General features: G+C 41.7%; 1 protein-coding gene across 1 annotated transcript in view; it reads left to right on the top strand.

The window, feature by feature from the left end:
• Window positions 1-21946, top strand: part of LAMA3 (laminin subunit alpha 3) — a 434613-nt gene that overhangs the window by 306425 nt on the left and 106242 nt on the right. Inside the window, exons 38-41 of the mRNA XM_042780249.1 lie at window positions 4470-4700; window positions 9162-9275; window positions 15049-15158; window positions 19683-19763. Of these exons, the coding sequence (XP_042636183.1) occupies window positions 4470-4700; window positions 9162-9275; window positions 15049-15158; window positions 19683-19763 (536 nt within the window). The remainder of the gene's footprint in view (window positions 1-4469; window positions 4701-9161; window positions 9276-15048; window positions 15159-19682; window positions 19764-21946) is intronic.

Below are 21946 nucleotides of genomic sequence, written 5' to 3'. Positions count from 1 at the left end.
TGAGACGTGAAAAAACAATAAAGTAAGGAAAAAGTTATATTCAAAGTTGTGTGTCAACTTGGCTGGACCATGATTCTAAGTGGTTTACATAATTATGATGTTATTATCCCCCATGAAGAAATCTGATACAAGGCAATTACCTCCATGATGAGATCTGCTAGGAGCAGTCAATCAGTTGAAAGGGAGTTTTGTTCGGGGTTGACCTGCTTCCAGTATATATGGAGAAGCTCTGGGAAAGGTCTCTGGCATTTGCTCCGTATCCTGCATCTGGCTCATCATTATTTGGACTTGAACCAGTGGCTTGCTGTATTGCCTGCCAGTCTTGAGATTGTTGCCTTCAGAGCCTGTGAACCAGCAGCCTGACACTTTACCTGCCAATCTTGGATTCATCAGCCTCTGAAGGCAACAACTTGCTACATTGTCTGCCAATCTTGGGTTTGCCACCCCTGCATCTGTGTGAGTCAGGAGAAGCCTCCAGCTTGACATTGACTTGAAATTTACCAACCTCTACAACTGTGTGAACCATTTCCTTGAGATAAATATTTATGGTAAATCTTTATAGAAGTAGATTGCCCCATCTTCCTTCCATGGAATGGCTGGTGAGTTTGAACTGCCAGCCTTCTGGTTAGTGGTCAGATGCTGCCACCACAGCTCTCTCTCTCTCTCTCTATATATATATATACACACACACATGTGCGTGTGCACACATACATAACTTCACTAGTTTTGCTTCTCTAGAGAACCCAGACTAAGACCACATACAGGGAAAAATGAAAACTAAAAAAAATCAGTAGAAACTATCCCTGAGGAAGCCCAGATGTTGGACTTACTTGATGTTTTTAAAAAAACTAAAGTACACCATGTCTAGAGAACTAAAGATAAGTATGAGAACAGTGTTTCACTAAATAGAGTATATCAATAAAGAGACAGATATTATGAAAAAGAACAAAATAGATATTTTTGAGTTGAAAAATATGAAATTAAAAAATCACTAGAGTTATTACATACTTGGACAATCAAAAGAAAGAATCAACAAACTTGAAGACAGGTCAATTGAGTTTATACAGTCTGAGGAACAGAAAGAAAAAAGAATGATGAAAAATGAGCAGAGCCTCAGAGACCTGTGGGACACCATCAAATGTACCCGTATGTACATAGTGGGAATAAAGGGAGTCCCAGGAAAGGAAAGAGAGAAAGGAGCAGAAAAACATTTGAAGAAATAATGGCTGAGAACATCCAAAATGGTGTAGTGTCTAAAGCATTTGACTGCTAACCAGAAGGCTGGCGGTTCAAACCCACCAGCCACTCCTCGGAAGGAAGGTTGGGCAATTTACTTCTGTAGAGATACCACCTCGGAAACCCAAGGAGGAGTCACTATGAGTTGAATCAGCTCAGTGGCAGTGAGTTTTTAAATATACATCCAAAGAGTTCAACAAAGTCCAAATAGCATAAATGAAAAAATATCCACACACAGACATACTGTAGTAGAATTCTAAAAGAAGCAAGAGAGAAGCAGTTCATCACAAACAAGCGATCCTCAATAAGATTAACAGCTGATCAGTCATCAAAGCCATGGAAGCCAGAAGCCAGTGGGAAAACAAATTCAAAATGCTGAAAGAAGCACACTATCAACCAAATATTCTGTATCTGCTAAAACTGTCTTTCAAAAATGAAGGAGAAATTAAGACATTCCACAATAAGCAAAAGCAAAGAATTCATCACTAGCAAACCTTCCCTACAAGAAATACTAAAGGGAGCCCTTTGGGCTAAAATGAAAGGACACTAGATAGTAACTTAAATCCACATAAAGAAATAGTAAGCACTGGTAAAGGTAACTACCTAAGTAAATATAAATGGCAGTATACATGTATTTTTTGTTTGGAAATATTTTTTTTTTTTTTTTTTTGGTTTAAAAAAGCAACCGCATAAACCAATAATTATAAATCTGTGTTAATGAGCATACTATGTATAAAGATATAATTTTATGACAATAATAGCATAGATGAGAGAGGAGGGAACAGAGCTAATAGAAGCAAATATCTAAATACTATTAAAATTAAATTGGTATTTATATAAAATATCCAGCATAGGCAATCCCTAAAAGACAGAAAATAGATTAGTGGTTGCCTGGGGCTAGACATGGGAATAGGCAATGACTGGAAATGGACACAAGGATTCTTTTCAGGTTGATGGAAATGTTCTAAAATTAGATTTTGGTGAATTGTACACTTAAAATAAGTAAATACTAGCATATGTAAATTATACATCAAACTGTTAAAAATCTACATTAAAAGTAGATTGCCCAGTCTTCCTTCTGAGGAGTAGCTGGTGGGTTTGAACCACCAACCAAATGGTGGTTAGCAGTCAAATGCCTTAGGCATTATGCCACCAGAGCTCCCAAAAGTTACATAAATACTATATTTATGTATTAATAATAATGTTGCTGCTGTTATGTGCCCGTCGAGTCAGATCCGACTCATAGCGATCCCTCCTTGGGTTTCTGAGGCAGTATCACTATGGAAGTCGATTGTCCCATCAAGGAGTGGCTGGTGGGTTTGAACCGCCAGCCTTCTGGTCAGCAGTCAAGTGCTTTAGGCACTATGCTTCCAGAGCTCCCATTAATAATAATAGCTACCATTTATCAACTGTCTACTATATGCTAGGTAGTGTGCTAAGCACTTTACATGCTTTACATCACTTAATGTATTTTAATTCTGATGATAAATCTTAGAGATTGGGTATTATTGTGCCCATTTAAGAGATATGGCAACTGAATAGAAGAAATGTATGGACACTAAAAGACATTAACAGAATATAGAGGTTGCCAACCAAATACAGAGTAGGCTTGCCTGTGTTTGAATCCTGGGTTGTCACTCACCAATTGTGTGACTTTGGACAAGTTAATTAACTTCTTTGTGCTCAATGTTCCCATCTGTAAAATGGGGGTAATGGTTATAATATCTATATCATAGGGTTGTTGTGGGGATTCAGTGAGAAAGTCCATAATGCAATGCTTGGTATGGAAGAAAAGCTCAGTAATTGTTAGCTATTAGTGTTTCACTATAAGCATTCATATTAGATAGTCAGTTTTTCTAAGGTCACAATTGCAGGATTACAGCTGAGATAGGAACTCAGGCTTGTGTGTTCTAATGCCCTACCCTTAACACTCCAAGCATCAGGTCACAGAAGCCCTGGGATGTTTCAGCAAGTGATTAAAATTCCTGTGCCAGCAGTTATGAAAGGGAGAGGTGACTAGAAGAGGAGTTAAATGAGGGCGGGCTTTGGCAGAATATTCTGCTAGTTGATTTCAAGGCCATTGTTTGCTCAAAGCTGCTCCAGATTTTTAATCTCTTCACTTCTCTATAGGGCTTCCCACATTGTGGGCAGTCAACACCAATACAGAAAAGATTTTATAATGTTTTTTATTACAATATTGTTAGTGTGTGTATTAGACGAGATTGTATTTTCTGTCACAATTATGTACATTTAATGACTGATTTGGGCTGCATAACAGTTGGTTTCTTCTTATATCTTCCTCACTCACCTTCTTTTTGCATAAACAGAAGTGTATCATCAAAAATGACCATAATTACTGGTCGGATAGAGACTGGCCCCAAGACTATGGCCCTGGGTTATCCTTCAGGCCTGGAAATGGACTCACTTCCATGGATTGGTTCTCAGCCCAACAATAGAAAGACCTTCATGCACAACACCTGCCAGGGAGATGCACCCACCTACCCTAGGGAGATGCACCCCTTAGATCAATCAGCCATGAGGCTTCAGAGGGGCAGCATTCACATGGAAGGAAAACTGGACAGACGGGAAAGCATAGATAAGAAGGCACAAGGAAGGGGTAGTCACGGGGAGGAGAAGATTTTTTTTATGGTTGGGGATTATAATTGGGGCCGTGAAAACAAATGTGCATGAACTGTTGAGAGGAGAACGAATCTTCTTGATAAATCTGCACCCAAATCACAATAAAATAAAACATGTGTCACTGGGGAAAGTTTTTATTTTCAGAAAACCAAACCAAACTCACTGCTGTTCGAGTCAGATCCGATTCATAGCGACCCCTCCTTGTGTTTCTGAGGCGATATCTCTACCAAAGTAGATTGCCTAATCTTCCTTCTGAGGAGTGGCTGGTGGATTTAAACCAGCCTTCTGGTTAGCAGTCAGATGCCTTAGGCATTATGCCACCAGAGCTTCTAGTATTTTGTTTTATTGCCTCTTATTTCTTGTCTTCTTCAGTTTTTGGCTTCTCCTAGAACTCTCTCTTCTTAGGAATAGGCGGGAACAGCTGACTTCAGAATGTAAATACTCTGGGTACTTAACCACCTTTAAAAAAAAAAAAAAAAACTTTCCATAGTTTAAATGTCTTTTCTTTGATTCACTGTGGGTGTCTGCCTCTTTGAAGCTCCTGGAGGTGAGCTCACCTGATGGAGACCTTTCCCTTCTGTTTGCACGTGCAGGGGAACTTCAGACATGCAGGCAGCGGTGCGCCGGTGTCTCGGGAAGAGCTGATGACAGTGCTGTCTAGACTGGAAGGCGTGCGCATCCGAGGCCTGTACTTCACAGAGACGCAGCGGCTCACCTTGGGTGAGGTGGGGCTGGAGCAGGCCTCCGACTCAGGAAGTGGAAGTGTAGCACACCATGTAGAGAAGTGCATCTGCCCCCCCAGCTATACTGGTGACTCATGCCAGGTAGGAAATTACTGTAAAATTCCCAGAGGGGATTTCTGGCGAGGGCTTTTCTGGCTGCTGTCCAGCCCTGCTGGGAGGTTTGGATAACTCTGTCCATTGTACATATTGCTGTGAAGCAATAGAGTATATTTTACCTAGACTCCCTTCAGAAATTCAATATGCAAAAGAAATTACAAATGCTTCAAAATGCACAGGAAAACATTTAGATTCTGGGGATGGTAGGAAGATGTCTGCCAGTGGGATCACAGTATTTGAGCTGTTTTACCAGTGGCAGACCCAGGATCCTTATGCCTTTGCCTAATAAAGGACTTTCCCAAGTGCCCCCCAATGTAGAGCTGAATTCCAAAGAGTGTCTTGGATTCTGGAAATGGAAATAGCATTCCAATTTTCTAGCTTGCAGTACACCATCACTGTTTGAGGCCCAGTCTGCCTGATTTGTCCTCAGTTGATTAAAATATGCCATGCAATGAACACATTAATATCTCGAGCTTTAAAAATGTTCTTTTCTTAACGAAAGGGAAGAAGCACAATGGTTAGAACAATTACTAGGAAACAGCTAACACTGTCATTCTGTGTATCCCATACACCCAACGTATAGAGACTTACCAAACTCTTCACTTTATGAAAGAACCCTTGATAGCAGGCAATCCCAACATGATCTGCACCTAGGAGTTTACTGCGTTTTAAACCAGCAAATCTCTTACCTGCCATGGTTTTATGGAGACTCCTGTTTTATAAGTTAGTTCACAGATTACCTACATTGTTCCCCTGCCTTCTCTTTTCTAACCCATTAAAATCCATAGCCCAAAGGGAAGAGTGGAGCCTCAGGTTCCCTCCCTTGTTCTTGTTACGTGCCATTGAGTCGGTTCTGACTCATAGTGACTATGTATAACAGAAGGAAACACTACCCGGCCCTGCGCTACCCTTGCACCCATTGCTATGTTTGAGCCTGTTGTTGTAGCCACTGTGTCAATCCATCTTGTTGAAGGTCTTCCTCTTTTTCTCTGACTTTGTACTTTACCAAGCATGATGTCCTTCTCCAGGGACTGTTCCCTCCTGATAACACATCCAAAGTACATAAGACAAAGTCTTGTCATCCTCCCTTGTAAGGAATATTCTGGCTGTACTTCTTCCAAGATGGATTTATTCATTCTTATGGCAGTCTGTGTTATATTCAGTATTCTTTGCCAACATCATAATCAAAAAGCATCAGTTCTTCAGTCTTCCTTATTCATGGTCCAACTTTCATATGCAGATGAGGCAATTAAAAATACTATGGCTTGGGTCAGGTGCACCTTACTGCTCAAGGTGACTTCTTTGCTTTTTAACACTTTAAAGAGGTCTTTTGCAGCAGGTTTGCCCTCCCTCATACCTGGGGCATATTCTTGGGGGTGACTCAACCTGTGATTTACTGCTGCTAATCGTCTAGTGCTGTCTGCACTAGGTGGGTAGAAGGTGATGCCGGCCCCACCTCACAAGAATTACAGTGCAGTGCACTTACTTCCGGGACTGTTAGGTGTGCTCTGCACAGCCTGACTCATGCATGAAGTTTAAAGGTGGGGCTCCCGCCGCAGACAGCCTTCTTTACCTGAGTCAGGCAGGCCTGGGCACTGAGCAGGAAGGGCAGGTATAAGAAGCAGCAGCAGAGGTTTGTGCACAGCCAGCAGGAGCCCAGGGACCAGGATGCCACTCGCGGTGAGGTGGTGCACCAGGAGCACAGGATGGCTGTGGCTCTTTGGGGCGGCCCTGGGGCTGTGTATGGGATACAACACACAGCAGCAGAGGGTACAGTTTCTTCAGCCTCCTGGTCAAAGCCATCTGCAAGCAAGTTATGTGGATTTTAGACCGGGCCAGGTAACATAATTTTTTGAATTTTGGCTTGGGATGTCTCAGCTTTGTAACAATTTAAGTTAGGGGGACTAATGAGTAAGTGGATGGGTTGAGGGATGAGTAATGGCTTCTGCATTTTGTTGACTGGCAGCATTTATTACAATACCTGACAGATAGCTCCCTGAGCTGTTAACCACAAACCCCATAAACATCAGCCCACCTGGAAAGGCCAAGAGAGTTAAGAGTTTGAATGCTTGTGGAATGTTAATATACTATGAAATTCTGTGCCCTTTAGAGAGTAAACCAAGCCTCAGGACAAAGGAGACCAATCCCTGTAGGTTTCCAAATTCAGTGTGGAAGAAAAGTCACCCATAAAATAAAACCTAAGACTCAGTGGAATTCCTGTGAAGAAAAGTAATCAGATAAGGTTCACACAATCCCTAACAGACATGCTTTAATTTGCTAGGCATTAAAGTTCATAAATCCTGCTCTCCTCCTATAAATTTCCTGGATGTTATACAGATGCTCACAGAGATACAGATCCTATGGCTATTGATCACCCTGGAAACCTGGAAGAGATAGAACTTCATCATCTGTACTACAGACATTTGCTACAAAAGTTATCATAAATAATTATCACTTCAAAAAGAAAAAAAACTAATCACAAAAAACCCTTTGCTGAAATATTTGGACGCATTCATTTTTGTTTAGAGAGTCAGTCTTAACACAGTTTGAATCCAGGAACTGAATGTTATGTGAAACAAGGAGGGTTGCTTGCTTTATTGAGGTGACAAAACAATTATAGTTCAATAACTGACAACTATTCTATCAGACAGTCACATGAGTGCTTTTTTCTATTTCTAATGTAAAGCAGATTAAGAAGGGTGAGTTTATTTTTGATCAAGATAAATTATCCAACCCTCAAAGCCTGTTCAATTAAGGCTTTTACTCAGGCACATTGTCCTAAACTAACCAGATGTATTTGCTTATTTGGATAATTTTTCCTTTACCACATATGATCATTTTACAAGGATGTAATATTACGTTGCTTCTAATGAATATAGATTATTTGTATGTAGATGCAATCCCACCATCACTAGCTACATTTCATTTTGATGTATCTCTCAGTTATGCTTACAGCTAAAAAACATTCCTTTCATACTTTGATTCTCCTTTAGACAAGCCTATTCGTATAGCACATACAGCAATGTGTTCTTTTGCGTAAACATGGTTTCTAATAGCTTAAGGGAACATTATATTGGATATTATGATCTTGTGATTGTATATGGCTGTAGTCATCGGTAACTTTGGACAAAGTCCCGACAAATAGCAGCTGGGCTCTTTCCTCTGGCCCGGACGTGCTGCTTCTGCCAGCAGCCCTGCAGGTTGCCCCCTCCTCTCCCACATGACCATCTTGAGACCCTTATGGCCGTGGATGAATGATAATGTACTGTTCATTGCAAGATTTCCTTTGGCTGAAGCTTCAGAGTCTTACAGATTTATGGGCTGGTTAAGGAGGATTAGATCAAAGTTTATCTTTTATCTTGAAGTATTTTGTCCTGATGTTTTAAAGATAGGGCAAGTAGGAGATCAGTGAAAAAAAAAAAAAAACTAGTCACAAATCTGTTTTTCATCTCTGCAGTGATTAAAAAATCTACTTGCCATGGAGTCAGTTCTGACTCATGTCAACCCTTAGTTCTGCCCAAATAAAGAAAATGTCTGTAATTCTCTTAAAGATGGAAATCTAATAACGTTTTAATGCCTAGTATAAGAATAATTGCTTTTTTTTCCTATTGCAGGCATAGCTAGAATCCGTTTTATATCAGTTCATCAAAATAAAATGTATGTTTTTCATCAATGTGAAGCATAATCATTTGTATTAAGCTACAAACAGACAATATATAGGAGATAGAACTAATCAAAATAATATTGAACAAGAAAACAAGACCAAACCCAAGGAGATGCCCGCAAGCTGGGTGGTCTATGCGTTTTCTGTGTGGACCAAATGGGCTACAATTGTGAAGATTCTCATTGGAGAACTACAACACGGCCCGGGTCCCTGTTGCTCACAGACTAGTGACTGGCAGTAAAGTGATTCTGCTATTATTGTAGTGATCCCAGTTAAGACTCCTTATCCATCTCCTTGTTCTCCTTCCTCCACAGCTGCCCCCAGATCACTTGGAGAGTGAGGGCTGCCCTAAGAGAACTTGAAGGGATTTGCTAGCTGTAGCACTCCCTTGAGGACACTGAATCCAAGCCTGAGAACTAATTTCCTGGCCCTGTTTATTTTCCCACCACTTCGCCCTTCTACTCCACCTCAAGAGGACCGGTATGAGGAGGAGAGGAACCCCACTTCTACACTCCACAACCCACCCTCAACTTCCCTTTTCCCCAGTTTCCCCACCATACATCTCACGTTCAGGCACTGACCCGCAATTCCATCGTTGCATGGGCACTAAACAGAACCTGACACAATACAAATGGACTTGGCTAGAGTTTGAAATGAGAGACCCACCCACTGAATGAAGGAAAGAAGCTAAAAAAACCCAATGCTTCACAGTTGGAATTGTCACATGTTTAGGATAATAATTATTTTCCTTCTATTGATGAAGTACTTTGTTTAAAAAATAGGGTTGCAGCCCTGGCTACTATCGGGATAACAAAGGCTTACCTACTGGACGGTGTGTTCCCTGCAATTGCAACGGGCATTCCAATCGATGCCAGGATGGCTCAGGAATATGTATTGTGAGTAAACTGATGCTCTGATGTTACCAGCAGGCAGTCTGTTTCTCTCCATTTCCCCTCTAATTGGCCCTGACACATCGGTGTAACAGCTCCTACCAAACCCTAAATAGAGGCTGCTCTGATGTAGGAGAGTCCCTTGGTGGTGTGGATGGTTCATGTGCTTGACAGCTAATCGAAAGGTTGAAGGTTTGGGTCCATCCAGAGGTTCCTTGGAAGGAAGGGTTGGTGATCTAAAAAATCAGCCATTGAAAACATTATGGAGCACAGTTCTACTCTGACACACATGAGCTTGCCATGCATTAGAATCCACATGATGGCAATTGGCTATTGTTATTGTCGTGTAATGCACAAGGCTCAAGTGTTCTTTTACACTCTTTTTTCCTCTCCATCTCACCTAAAGGAAACACCTGTCTGAACAATTAATTTACACTTTAGCTTCTAATTGCTGTTTCATTGAATGATGTTAATGGGCAGATTACAGGAATTAATTATTGCCAAGATGTTATAAATCAGAGCCCCATTAACCTGACTCCCAAATTTGTTGGGGTAACTGAAGGCTGTAGAGGGTGGGGCTTTGTTGCTGTCAGAGGAGGAGTACTCCAAGGTACTGGCAATGTTAAGACAGGCTTATGGCTCAGACTCAGTCAGTCAAACATGAACCCTCCTCTATCACCAAACGAAGGGAGCCACGTAAGAGGAGGAGGTCAGCGGGAAGGAGAACACCCCCTCATCTCTTCCTTCTTCACAGTTCCCATAGTCTGCATGTACCCTTTTCCTATGGAGGCCATCCTGATGTGTGTCTTATCCACTGGAAAGCTATCTTTTCTTTGGAATAGTCTAGGAAATTCTCCATGTAAAATCAGATCCCAGGAAATGTTTCTTTTGCATCCTAAAACAAACAAAAAAACCAAACTCAATGTCAAGTTGATTTCGACTTATAGTGACCCCATAGGTTGCAAGACTGTAAAAGCAGACCACCTCATCTTCCTCCACAGAGCAACTGGTGGGTTTGAACTGATGACCTTTTTGTTAACAGCCAAATGCCTTAACCACTATACCACCAGGACCTACTTTTAGCCTGCTTCCTTCCTCCCTCTAGAAGCTCTGGTGTTGTAGTGCCTAAGGCATTTGGCTGCTAACTAGAAGGCTGGTGGTTCAAACCCACCAGCCACTCCTCGGAAAGAAGGTTGGGCAATCTATTTCTGTAGTGATATCGCTTCAGAAACCCAAGGAGGGGTCGCTTTGAGTCAGATCTGACTCGATGGCAGTGGGTTTGGGTTTGTTTTTTTTTTCCCTCCCTCTTGTAAGAGCTCTCCTGGTAGCCAGGACCTCCCTCAATTAGAGTGAGAATGGATAGCTTCCAGAGAAGGAGAGTGTGTGATCCCCAGAAATACAGAGCCCCCAGTTATGTTGTGCTTTTTTGGAAATGCATTCTTCTGGCACAATTCCCTTTATATTGTGTAATTCAACTAGAGTGTGTTTCAACTCTTCAAGTTCCTAGACTATATTAAGCCAATTCAGCATGTCCCAGGGATTGCTTTCTTTGCAAGATGGGACAGGCCAGAACAGGACACTGTTGTAAAGAGCCTGATAGACTGTTTTGTAGCATTTTAGCCTTATACATTCAAAAAGAATAAAAGACATTGGGAAATCTTGTTTTTCAGCTCATAAGTATTCCCATGTAAAAGTTTATCTTTGATACTGTATGTTGTGTTTCACAACATACAGTAGATACTGTGTGATACTGTGATTAAAAATAATTGCTTATCTTATGCTGAACCATTTCTAGAGGTCAATTCCATTCTATAAAAACTGCTGAAAAGCAAAGGGCATTTTCTCTGTACTACATTCACCCAGTGAAAGGGTCATAGTGAGTCATAAGGTGCATGTTTTATTCAAACCAGATTTTCTTCTCCATTTCTGTTTTTCATAGCTCTGTGTTCATTTCTCCCTAATGGCCATCTGGCCTCTAGAAACAAATCATTCAAGAAACCCTTACTGAACATTTGCTGTTGTGGCAGGTACTAAGCTAAGTGCTAGGGTTAAAACTGGGCTTCCAGGCTGATTCCTCTGTAAATTGATCTCTACCTCTAAAGGTTCAGAGTCAATTTCTCAAAGCTGGAACCTTCACACATGTGCAAATCTCCAGGTCACTTCAAGAATAAGCTTTGAAGTTTTAAAAGAAAAGTAGTTCAATTTCTTGTTAGTAAAGAAAGAGTACATGTTTATTGAGAGGGCAGGAGTATCAAGCGCTGTGTTACACAGATGCTGCTGGCCAGAGGGACTGGCGGTGATGGGCCTCCCCCAGGGCTCCCTTCTCTCTCTTAAGGCCCCCAGGACTCTCTTCTCTCTGTGGAGTCCCCCAGGGCTTCCTTCTCTGCCAAGGGTCCCCCTTCCTTTCCCTCTTCTCCTTGCCCTGTTTTCTCACCTTACTTTCTCCTCTCTCCCTCAGCTCCCTTTGTCTCCTGTTGTCCCTGTCACCCTTTCTATCACTACAGCCTCACTTTCCTCTTTATTCCCATGTACCTTACCCATTTTCTTCCCATCCTGGTTTTTCGGTTTGCTGACTTTTTATTCCTGCCACTTGAGCGCATCTACCCCACTGTTCCCAGAATGGTTTATCTGAAATTCCCAGTGGACCTGGGGCTCCCCTATTTAAAACTCTCTTGTGGCCTCAGAAGCTCTCAGCAGAAAGCCTGATTCTCAGCCAGACCTCCAGGACCTCCTTGCCTATGCTGCCTGCCTCCTCTGACTCCATCCTTGCTAACACCGAATGCTTCACTTTCCCTGCACAGGTGACCGGGTTATCTCAAGACACAGTTCGCTGTGGCTGAAATGCCCTTCCCTCACTTCTCCTCCCACCTAATTTCTCTCCTTCCATCCTCTCTATCCAGCAGTCTCACCTCCAAGAGGCCATTCTGGAGCGAAGGGCCAACTGCACCTCCTCTGTGCTTACACAACTGTGCACAGAACTTTGAATTTAACACCTTCAATATTATATTGAATATGTGTACAGGGTTATATCTGCCCCTAAGTCATCCTTGCATCCCAACATCCTTTGCATCCCAAACCTCTGGCATAGTTTGGCATACAGTAAGTGCCTACTAAATGCTTGTCATTAAATAGAACAAGGGGAGCACATGCTGTGGGAGTAGATGAAGGCTTCCTAGCCCTCCTCATTCATTCCTGGAGGCTCAAAATAAAACACAAAGACCCTGGAGAGGCAGATACATCAAATATTCCAAACTGATGAACACAGTTTCTAGGGTAGCTCAACTGAGAGGCAGAAGCATTTCAGAAATTCTTACGGGCTTTTATCAAACAGTGCAGGCTCTGACCCCTCTCCGCCAGTCTCTCCTCTCACCCCTGGGGGGCTGGAAACACTCTCAGCTCTGTGGAGAACAGGGTTTAGAGTGCTGTTAGCAGAGCACAGACGACCTCACCATCATTCATTCTTATTTCTTCATGTTCTTGTTTCTCCGAGGTTTTTTTTTTTTTTTTTTTTTTTTTTAAACCTCAGCAGAACTAAACTACTCAGGACTAAACTACATGTATCCAGTGATATTGTTAAAAATTACCATTGAGTAAAAAGAAAAGAACACTGAAGTGGAAAAGTAATGATTAGTTCAAAAGAACCGTGTTTTATGACTGAGTCAGGATAGCTGAGAAAAGTGAGAGGAAGGATACCATGTGCCCTCACTTTACCACCTGAGAGGATTCCTCAATGGAGCTGATCAGCACTAGGATGGATTTGCCTGAAGTGCTGGAACCCAAAGGAACTCCCATAAGTGGTGGCAGTTGGGATGAGGGAAGGATTTCAGACAGAAGTGAACTTCCTGATGAAGATCCCATAGTAACATGTGAGCAGCATCCCACATTAAAGAGCGGTGTAGTTCTTTGAAATGCTTACTGATTCCCTGCATTGCAGCACAATTGTATGTCTGAAAGAAATATGAATAGATATTTTAACATCTTAATTTATTGTGTACTTCTCTGTGATTCAAGGGCTCCTGAAGGATTGATTTATTTAATCTAAACAAACTGATGGCATTTATGATTGAAGGGCTGTTTCCTATTTCAAGCAGTGCCATGCCTTCTTGTGATTTGTATGGATATTGTTTTGCTCAACCTGGCTTCATGCTTTATTAAAAAATCCACATGCATTAAAGTTTCCTACTCAGGGAAGGAAGATGGGGCAATCTACTTCCGTAGTGATACTGCCTTGGAAACCCAAGGAGGGGTCGCTATGAGTCGGGTCTGACTCGATGGCACATAACAACAACAACTCAGGGATCACCTCTGCATATGGAGGCAAAATATATAAAACAAACAAACAAAAAGCAAACTCACTGCCATTGGGTTGATTACACCTCATAGCGCCCCCACTGGGTTTCCAGTGTGGTACATCTTTACAGAAGTAGATTCCCCATCTTCCTTTTGTGGAGTAGCTGGTGGGTTTGAACCACCAGCCTTCTGGTTATCAGTCAAATGCTTTAGGCACTACACCACCAGAGCTCCTTAAAATATATAAGCAAGTAACTGTGTGGTGCAAACAGTTAACACACTCTGCTGCTAACCAAAAGGTTGGCAGTGTGAGTCCACCCAGTGGCACCTTGGAAGAAAAGCCTAGTAATCTACTTCTGAAAGTGCAGCCATTGAAGACACTAGCACAGTTCTGCTCATGGGACCACCATGAACTGGGGGTGACTTAGACAGCTGATAACTGGTAATTAATAAAAAGTATCTCTTAATAATCCAATGCCCACAGCAAGGGAACATTAGACCTTCTGTGCTAATTTCTATGCATGTAGATGTTTGTATTAAAGCCAAGAAAGAATATATTTGGCTAAAATTTCCATGTAATAAACAAATTCTACACAAACCCCTAGGCTTCTTCACAATAGACTGCTCAATTGCAAAGTTATATTATCTCAATCCTTAGCTCAAAAGAATGACATTCACTGGATATTGACTTTAACAGAAAAATAATTGGATTTATATCAACAAAAAACATAAATAAAATTAATTTCTTGCATCCTTGGGATATTAAAATTAAGTTTAGAGCTTTTCTCAGCTACTTCATTTTTACTGTTTTAATGAATTCCATGTGTTAAAAACAAATTTTAGTCTTACTGCTCTTCAGTATGCCTTGTTAGGTGAATTATAAAATCAAGTGAAGTTTATTTTTATAGCAGCAATCCTAAGGGGAAGAGGTAAAGAGATCTACATTTGCTAAGGGCCTATTACACTTTACTTTTTTAAATCCTCCCAACAATCTAGGGAAGTGGATGTTTTTCTAATTGCACATTTTAATAAAATTAGAATTGTATATAAATCATACAGCAATAAAATTGATATATAAAAAATCAATGAGGCTTGTCACTTTTGTTTTATGTATTTCACTATACATAAATTATATTTCAATAAAATATATTTAAAAAAATCAATGAGGCTCAGAGAGATGAAGGAACTAGACCAAGATTCCACTGCTGCTCAGTGTTAGAGTGGGACTTGCACCCAGCTGATCTCTGCACACTACACCACACCTCCTGCCATTACTCAGGGAGTAACTGATCGAAGGGCACATCTGTCTTTTTTTTCTAGAGCAAACAATGCTTGGATAGACAAGGAAAACATATGGTTAGTGGAGCTGATATCAGTGTACAGAGAGAGGACTTGAGTTATAATTGTGAGAGTAATTCAGGTTACTATTAATTAATAAGTAGTAAATGTAACAGATTGCTATTAATTGTGTTCTTCATTCTATCCCAAGAACTGTCAGCACAACACTGTTGGGGAGCATTGTGAGCACTGTAAAGAGGGCTACTATGGGAGCGCCATCCACGGATCCTGCAGTGTCTGTCCCTGTCCTCACACAAATAGGTAATGACAAGCTTGGAAATAGTCTATGGAGAGAGAAAGTAGTTTAGTGACTGCTTATGGCTAGTGGGGTTGCAGGGAATGGACAGTGACTGCTCATGGGTACAGGGTTTCTTTTGAGGGTGATGAGAAAATGTTCTAAAATTAACTATGGTGATGGTTACATAATTTTGTGAGTATAGTAAAAATCAATGAATTGTACTCTTTAAATGGCTGAATTTTATGGTTTGCAAATTTTATCTCAACAGAATTGTTATTTTTTTTTTAAGAAATGAACACACAAAAAATGCAAAGCAAAACAAAACAAATAAAAATTGCTATTCCCAGTTATATTCTTCTGGGGTTTTCCTTTCCTCTGTTGCTGTTTATTCAATACTTAAACAATTACTGAGCAGCCAGGAAAAGTAAAGAAGTAAAAAAACTAGCAGAGTTTCTGATCTCATGGGACTTTACCTGGGTGTACATGTGTGTGTGTGTGTTGGGGGTCACACTCAATAAACACCTACATAAATAAATCAGAATTATAATTTCAGTTGGGTTGAACGCTATGCAGAAAATTAAAATAGGGTTGTGTGATAGAGAGTGGCTTCATCAGAGAAGGCAGTGAAAGAGGGCTTTGTAAAATTGTTAAGCAGTTGCCTATAAAAAGCCATGGCGATATCTTAGGGATGAGGGTCCCAGGCAAAAAGAAGATAGAAAGGAAAGGCCCTGCAATGGCGTGTTTATGGAACAGTAGAAGGCAGGGATGGCTGGAGAGGAGCGAGAATACGGTGGGAAATGAGGTTGGCGGGACAGCCAGTGTTCAGAACGTGTAGGTGGTCTGTAGGACTTTTGTGGGCCGTGATAAGACATTTTGTTTCATACTTAAATGTGATGGGAAGCCACTGGACAGTTCTGAGATCCAAGTTGTCATTCAGGTTCCAGGGTGGCCAGTGGACTGTGTGTATAACCAAAAATCAGCCGCCCTGGAGTGATGCATGTGTGTCAGGGGAGAACTGTGCTCCATGGGGTTTTCAGTGGCTGCTTTTTCAGAAGTGGATCATCATCTTTGGAGGCAACTCTACACTCAAACAGCCAATTTTTGGTTTTCTTTTCATGGTAAAAACATGTTCTATTTTGGTTTGGCACCTTGTAATAGCCTTGCTTATCTTTACACTGTGAAACCCAAACAAAACATAGCAAGTAGCCAAGTGAAGCAAGAGTTGGTTTGAAAATCAAGAAGGTAGTGATGACGTATCAGAAGTTCACAGGCTTAGAAGTGTGTCCACCAAGGCTGATTCCTATCAGTGTGTGTCAGGGAAGTGGGCCAAAGCTTATCATTACCAGAAGCCACGTGCTCAAATGTAGCTTTTCTGGAGATACGTGTTTGACGTATTCACCTTGCTTTGTTATCTATGAATTTGATACACTTGAAGCCTGCCTAGTCCTGCAATTCTGTTTGTAAAAGGTTCTATCACTGATACTTGCCCAGACTTGTTGAGCAGAAGCTAGAGAGAGGAGAGAGCACCAAGATTTCCACTGGTGTGCCGGAGAAAACCTTTTCCACTTTGGGTGTACAGCATGTTGTTATCATCAAGGTCAGCCTGCCCAGCTTCCAAGCAGTTGAAGTAATGTGTATCTCCTCTGAGTTTTCAATAAGGCCCTACTTAATTTGTCTCTTTCTCCTTCCAGAAGTATTAATCCTAATGACAAGTTTCTAACAGTCCCTGTAAGAGGTACACCTCTATCTAGCTAATAAGCCAAGGGGGATTTCTCAAATTGTTTTACTAGAAAAATGATTTTTTGTTGTTGTTAGGTGCTGTTGAGTTGGTTTTGACTCACAGTGACCTCTTGTCCAACAGAACAAAACACTGCCCGGTCCTGTGCCATCCCCACAGTCATCGCTGTGTTTGAGCCCATTGTTGCAGCCACTGTGTCAATCCATCTTGTTGAGGGTCTTCCTCTTTTTCCCCGATCCTCCACTTTATCAAGCATCGTGTCCTTCTCCAGGGACTGGTCCCTCCTGATAACACACCCAAAGTACATCAGATGAAGTCTTGCCACCTTCCCTTTTAAGGGGTCTTCTGGCTATACTTCTTCCAAGATAAATTTGTTTGTTCTTATTGCGGTCCATGGTATATTCAGTATTTGCCAGCACCATAATTCAAAAGCATTGATTCTTTTTTTGGTCTTCTTTATTCATTTTCCAGCTTTTGCATAAATATGAGGCAATTGAAAATACCATGGTTTCAGTTGGGTGTACTTTAGTCCTCATAGTTATATCTTTGCTTTTTAATACTTTAAAGAGGTCTTTTGCAGCAGATTTGCCCAATGCAGTATGTTATTTGATTTCTTGGCTACTGCTTCTGTGGGCATTGAATATGGATCCAAAGGAAATGAAATCCTTGACAACTTCTGTCTTTTCTGCATTTATCATAATATTGGTTCCTGGTCCAGTTGTGAGATTTTCAATTTCTTTATGTTGAGTTGTAATCTGTATTGGAGGCTATACCCTTTGATCTTCATCAGTAAGTGCTTCAAGTCCTTTCACTTTCAGCAAGCAGGATTGTGTCATCTGCATATCATAGGTTGTTAATGGGTCTACCCCCAATCGTGATGCTGTAGTCTTCTTCATATAGTGCAGCTTCTTGGATGCATGCTCATACAGAGAGAGTGAGTAACTATCGTGAAAGGGTGCAACTCTAATGTACGTCTTTCCTTATATTAAACCACACAGTATTCTTTTGTTCTGGTCAAATGACTGCCTCTTGGTCTATGTACAGGTTGTGCGTGAGCACAATTGTGTTCTGGAATTTCCGTTGTTCACAGTGTTATCCATAACATGTTGTGATCCACACATTTGAGTGCCTTTCACAGTCAATAAAAAATGGAGTTATTTTCTCTCAGATAGACGTGAGTGCAATGTTCAATGGTTAGGGTATTGGTGGTGCTGTTGTAGAATTCTTACCTTCTATGTGTCAGACTCAGGTTTGATTCCCAGCTGCTGTGCCTCATGTGCAGCCAGCAATGGTCTGTCGGGAGACTTTGTGTTGCTGTGATACTGAGCAGGTTTCAGGGGAACTTCCAGACTAGCAGGAAGAAAGGCCTGGTGATCTCCTTCCGAAGAAGAGACAATGAGGAAAATATGTGGATCAGAATGGTCAGATGGGCAACCAATATTGGAGATGGCAGCTTTTAGTTCTGTTGTTCTTGGGGTTGCCATGAGTCAGGGGCCAACTCAGCCGCAGCTAACAGCAGAGTATGTTCAATGAACAGACATAGACATTTCATAAGATGACAGAGCTTTTTCATGATCTCTTTGTTAAGAAAATAAACACAAGAAAAGCTTCTCAAATGTATGTCAGTTTAGTAATAAAAGAAAGGGGATCAAAATTCCATTACTTGGTTTGAAAAAGTATGAGTGCCATGAAGGATTGTGGCCATAGAATCCAAAGGCTAAATGGAACATAGCTGTGTCTTAGCCCTTCCTGAGGCTGTGAGGGTTTGGCTCCTCCACCACCGTTTTGTCCCGGAGGCACTGGGCCCAATATAAAAGAAGTGAAATAAACAAGGATAAAATTTGAAAAAAAAGAAACAGAACTCTGTTCTTTTTCTGCCTAGACTTGTTTTATTCCTTCCTTGTTATTGCTGGAAAAATACTGTTGTAATCATCTCTTCCATAGTGAGTTACTTTGCTCTGTCTTCGGGGAAGGAATGTATGTCTCTAAGCCAAAAATAAAAGGAAATAAATGCCTTCAGCCTTTATTCACCACAATAGCCAAGGGTCAGCTGAAACAATTCATCAAATCTTGATGGGCAAATTTTTCTTTGTACAAAATGTAGCCAGAAGACCCTTGGTTTTGATTTCACTTAATGCAAGTCAGTTCTTTGTAACAAAATGATAAGCATAAAACCTACTATTCTGTTTACCTAGTGCCACTCTGACAGGAATATACCACCAATGGAATGGCTTGAACAAACAGGAGTTTATTCTCTTACAGTTCGGGAGGCTAGAAGTCTGAGTTCAAAGTGCCAGGCTCTAGGGGCTGGATGAAAGCCCCTCCACCTTGGACTTCAGCTCTGCCTCCTGCTCCCATCCCACTGAAGCTAGAGGCTTTTCTTCACTCAGACAGCTGCTGGCTGCTGAGGCTGAGAAGCCCCAAGGTTGACAAGTAAAAAGGCACAGTCCTGATGTTACCAAACCACACAGCAGGCCATTAATTTAAGTCTACTGAAAGTCCCAAGGTCGGCAGAGCACAGCGGGTTGCTGAACAACTCAGCTACATGCAGGGTTCAAGCATGCGATAAGCTAGACACTACCCCAAAGGCTTCTCCTTATATACAGGAAGCAGACCACATCCCTAAAGCAGCTACCTAGCTGCTTGTGGTAGGTTCCATCATGGAGTTGATTGCCAGTCTCATCACGGGGAATAACTACCACCAGTTACCCAGCCACTCAACCAGGCCCAGCCAAGTTGATGTACTAATTTAACTACCATACCTACTGATACTTATTTTCACTGGGGCCTTTTTTTGTCTTCCTTCAAGTTTTGCCACCGGCTGTGTTGTGAATGGGGGAAACGTGAGGTGCTCCTGCAAACCCGGATACATAGGAACACAGTGTGAAAGGTGGGTGCTGCCCCCTCTTGCGGGAGAGGGATCTATGGTCAGGCTGCCTCAGGCATCAGGGTGGGTGGGGCTTTGTGAGTCAAAGCTAAGAGTGGGCTGTTAGTTTTTCTGAAGGCTAGACAAAGGTCTCGAGAAAAATAAGACTGCTCACTTAATAAATAATTAACTTTTTTCTCCTGGTGTTCTGGTTACCTAGTGCCACTCTGACAGGAATATCCCACAAATGGGATGGCCTTAACAAACAGGAGTTTATTCTCTTACAGTTTGGAGGCTTTTAAGTCCAAGTTCAAAGTGCCAGGCCCTAGGATCTGGGAGAAAGCCCCTCAACCTTGAGGTCTAGCTCTGCCTCCTGCTCCTGGCCCACAGGAGCTAGAGGCTTTTCTTCACTCAGACAGCTGCTAGCTGCTGAGGCTGACAAACCCAAGGTTGACAAGTGAAAAGGCACAGTCCCGATGTTATAAAACCACACGGCAAGCCATTAATTCAAGTCCATTGTAAGTCGAAGGTCAGCAGAGCATGGCAGGCTGCTGAACAACGACATGGTCCAAGCATGCCATAAGCTAGAGACCATTCCCTAAGGCTTCTTCTTATGTACAGGAAGCAGGCCATATTCCCTAAGGCAGCTACTCAGCTGCTCACAGTAGATTCCACCATAGAGTTGATTACCAGTTTCATCATGGGGAATACTACATCCAGCTGCTCAGCCACTCAGCCAGGCCCAGCCAAGCTGACACAAACTGAACTACCACACCTTGGTTGCTTTCTTTTTCTTCCCCTTGTTTCAGAAATTATAATGAGGCAGGCACATCATATGTACCCACCCACACTTAGCCCTGTAGCCTGCTACATATTCCTACTCAACCCCCCACCCCCATGATAGGGGATTCCTAAAGTGTAGTGCCTAAGGCACTTGACTGCTAACCAGAAGGCTGGCGGTTCAAACCCACCAGCCACTCCTTGGAAGGAAGGTTGGGCAATCTACTTCCATAGTGATACTGCCTCAGAAACCCAAGGAGGGGTCACTATGATTCAGGTCCAACTCAATAGCACATAACAACAACAACAATCCCTCACGTGGTTCATGTTGTTCAGCAGTAGAGTTCTCTCCTTCCTTGCTGGAAACCCGAGTTCAATTCCTGGGTCACTGGAAGCTTTGCTATGATGATGAATAGGTTTCAGCGGATCTTCTAGACTAAATGAGCTAGGAAGAAGGGCCAGATAAATGACTCCATGACAGCTAACAACAACAATTCCTCACATACAGCCATACCCCTACTTATCTTTACACACTCCCTTCCCCTACGTATCCCGTACATACCCTATCCTCATATATATATCTCTACATACCTCTGCCTAACACACAGCTCTACTACCCCATATCCCTACATACTCAACCCCTCACATTTACATGTCCCTACATACTCTAGTCCACACACTACATATGCCCTCACCTCCCCCTCACTGCTGTCAAGTCGGAACCAACTCATAACGACCCCTCCTTGGGTTTCTGAGATGGTATCACTACATTTCCCCATCTTCCTTCCAAGGAGTGGCTGGTGGGTTTGAACTACCAGCCTTCTGATTAGCAGTCAGATGCCTTAGGCAATACGCCACCAGAGCTCCTACACTACATACTAGTTAAGTTATATAAATGCATGTACTTACACACACACACAATCCCCACACTATGTTATTGACACATTAAGGAAAAAGTCTCTGTCATATTCACTTCTTGTTTTTAATAATATGTTATTGTGTTTTCGGTGAAAGTTTACATAGTAGTAAGTAGATTCTTACTTAACAATTTATATTCAGTTTGTTCAGTGACATTAGTTACATTTTTCACAGTGAGTCAACTTTTTCTTTCATTGTTCTCTGTTCTGTTTCTAATACTTGAGTTTCCCTGCCCCTTGTCTTTTTATCTTTGCTTTAGAGTAATTGTTGACTTTTTGGTCTGAGAGAATTTTTTTTCCCCCCCAATGGAGCACCATAGTCACACGTAATATCCTTTGTTTTGTGTGCTGCTGATTTTGCTAGAAGGTGGTCTTGCAATAGTTTCAGTTCAAGAGAGTATCTCAGGTCAGTAGTCTCAGGGAAAACTCTGGTCTCAATTGGTCAAACAAATCTGGACTTTTTTAAGAATTTGAGTTTTGTTTTGCATTTTTCTCCTCTTTTATCAGGGT

Source organism: Orycteropus afer, unplaced genomic scaffold (genome assembly GCF_000298275.1).
Source record: "Orycteropus afer afer isolate SDZICR_OR568_19922 unplaced genomic scaffold, OryAfe1.0 scaffold00030, whole genome shotgun sequence".
Taxonomy (NCBI): domain Eukaryota; kingdom Metazoa; phylum Chordata; class Mammalia; order Tubulidentata; family Orycteropodidae; genus Orycteropus; species Orycteropus afer.
This window is presented reverse-complemented; position numbering and strand designations above follow the sequence as displayed.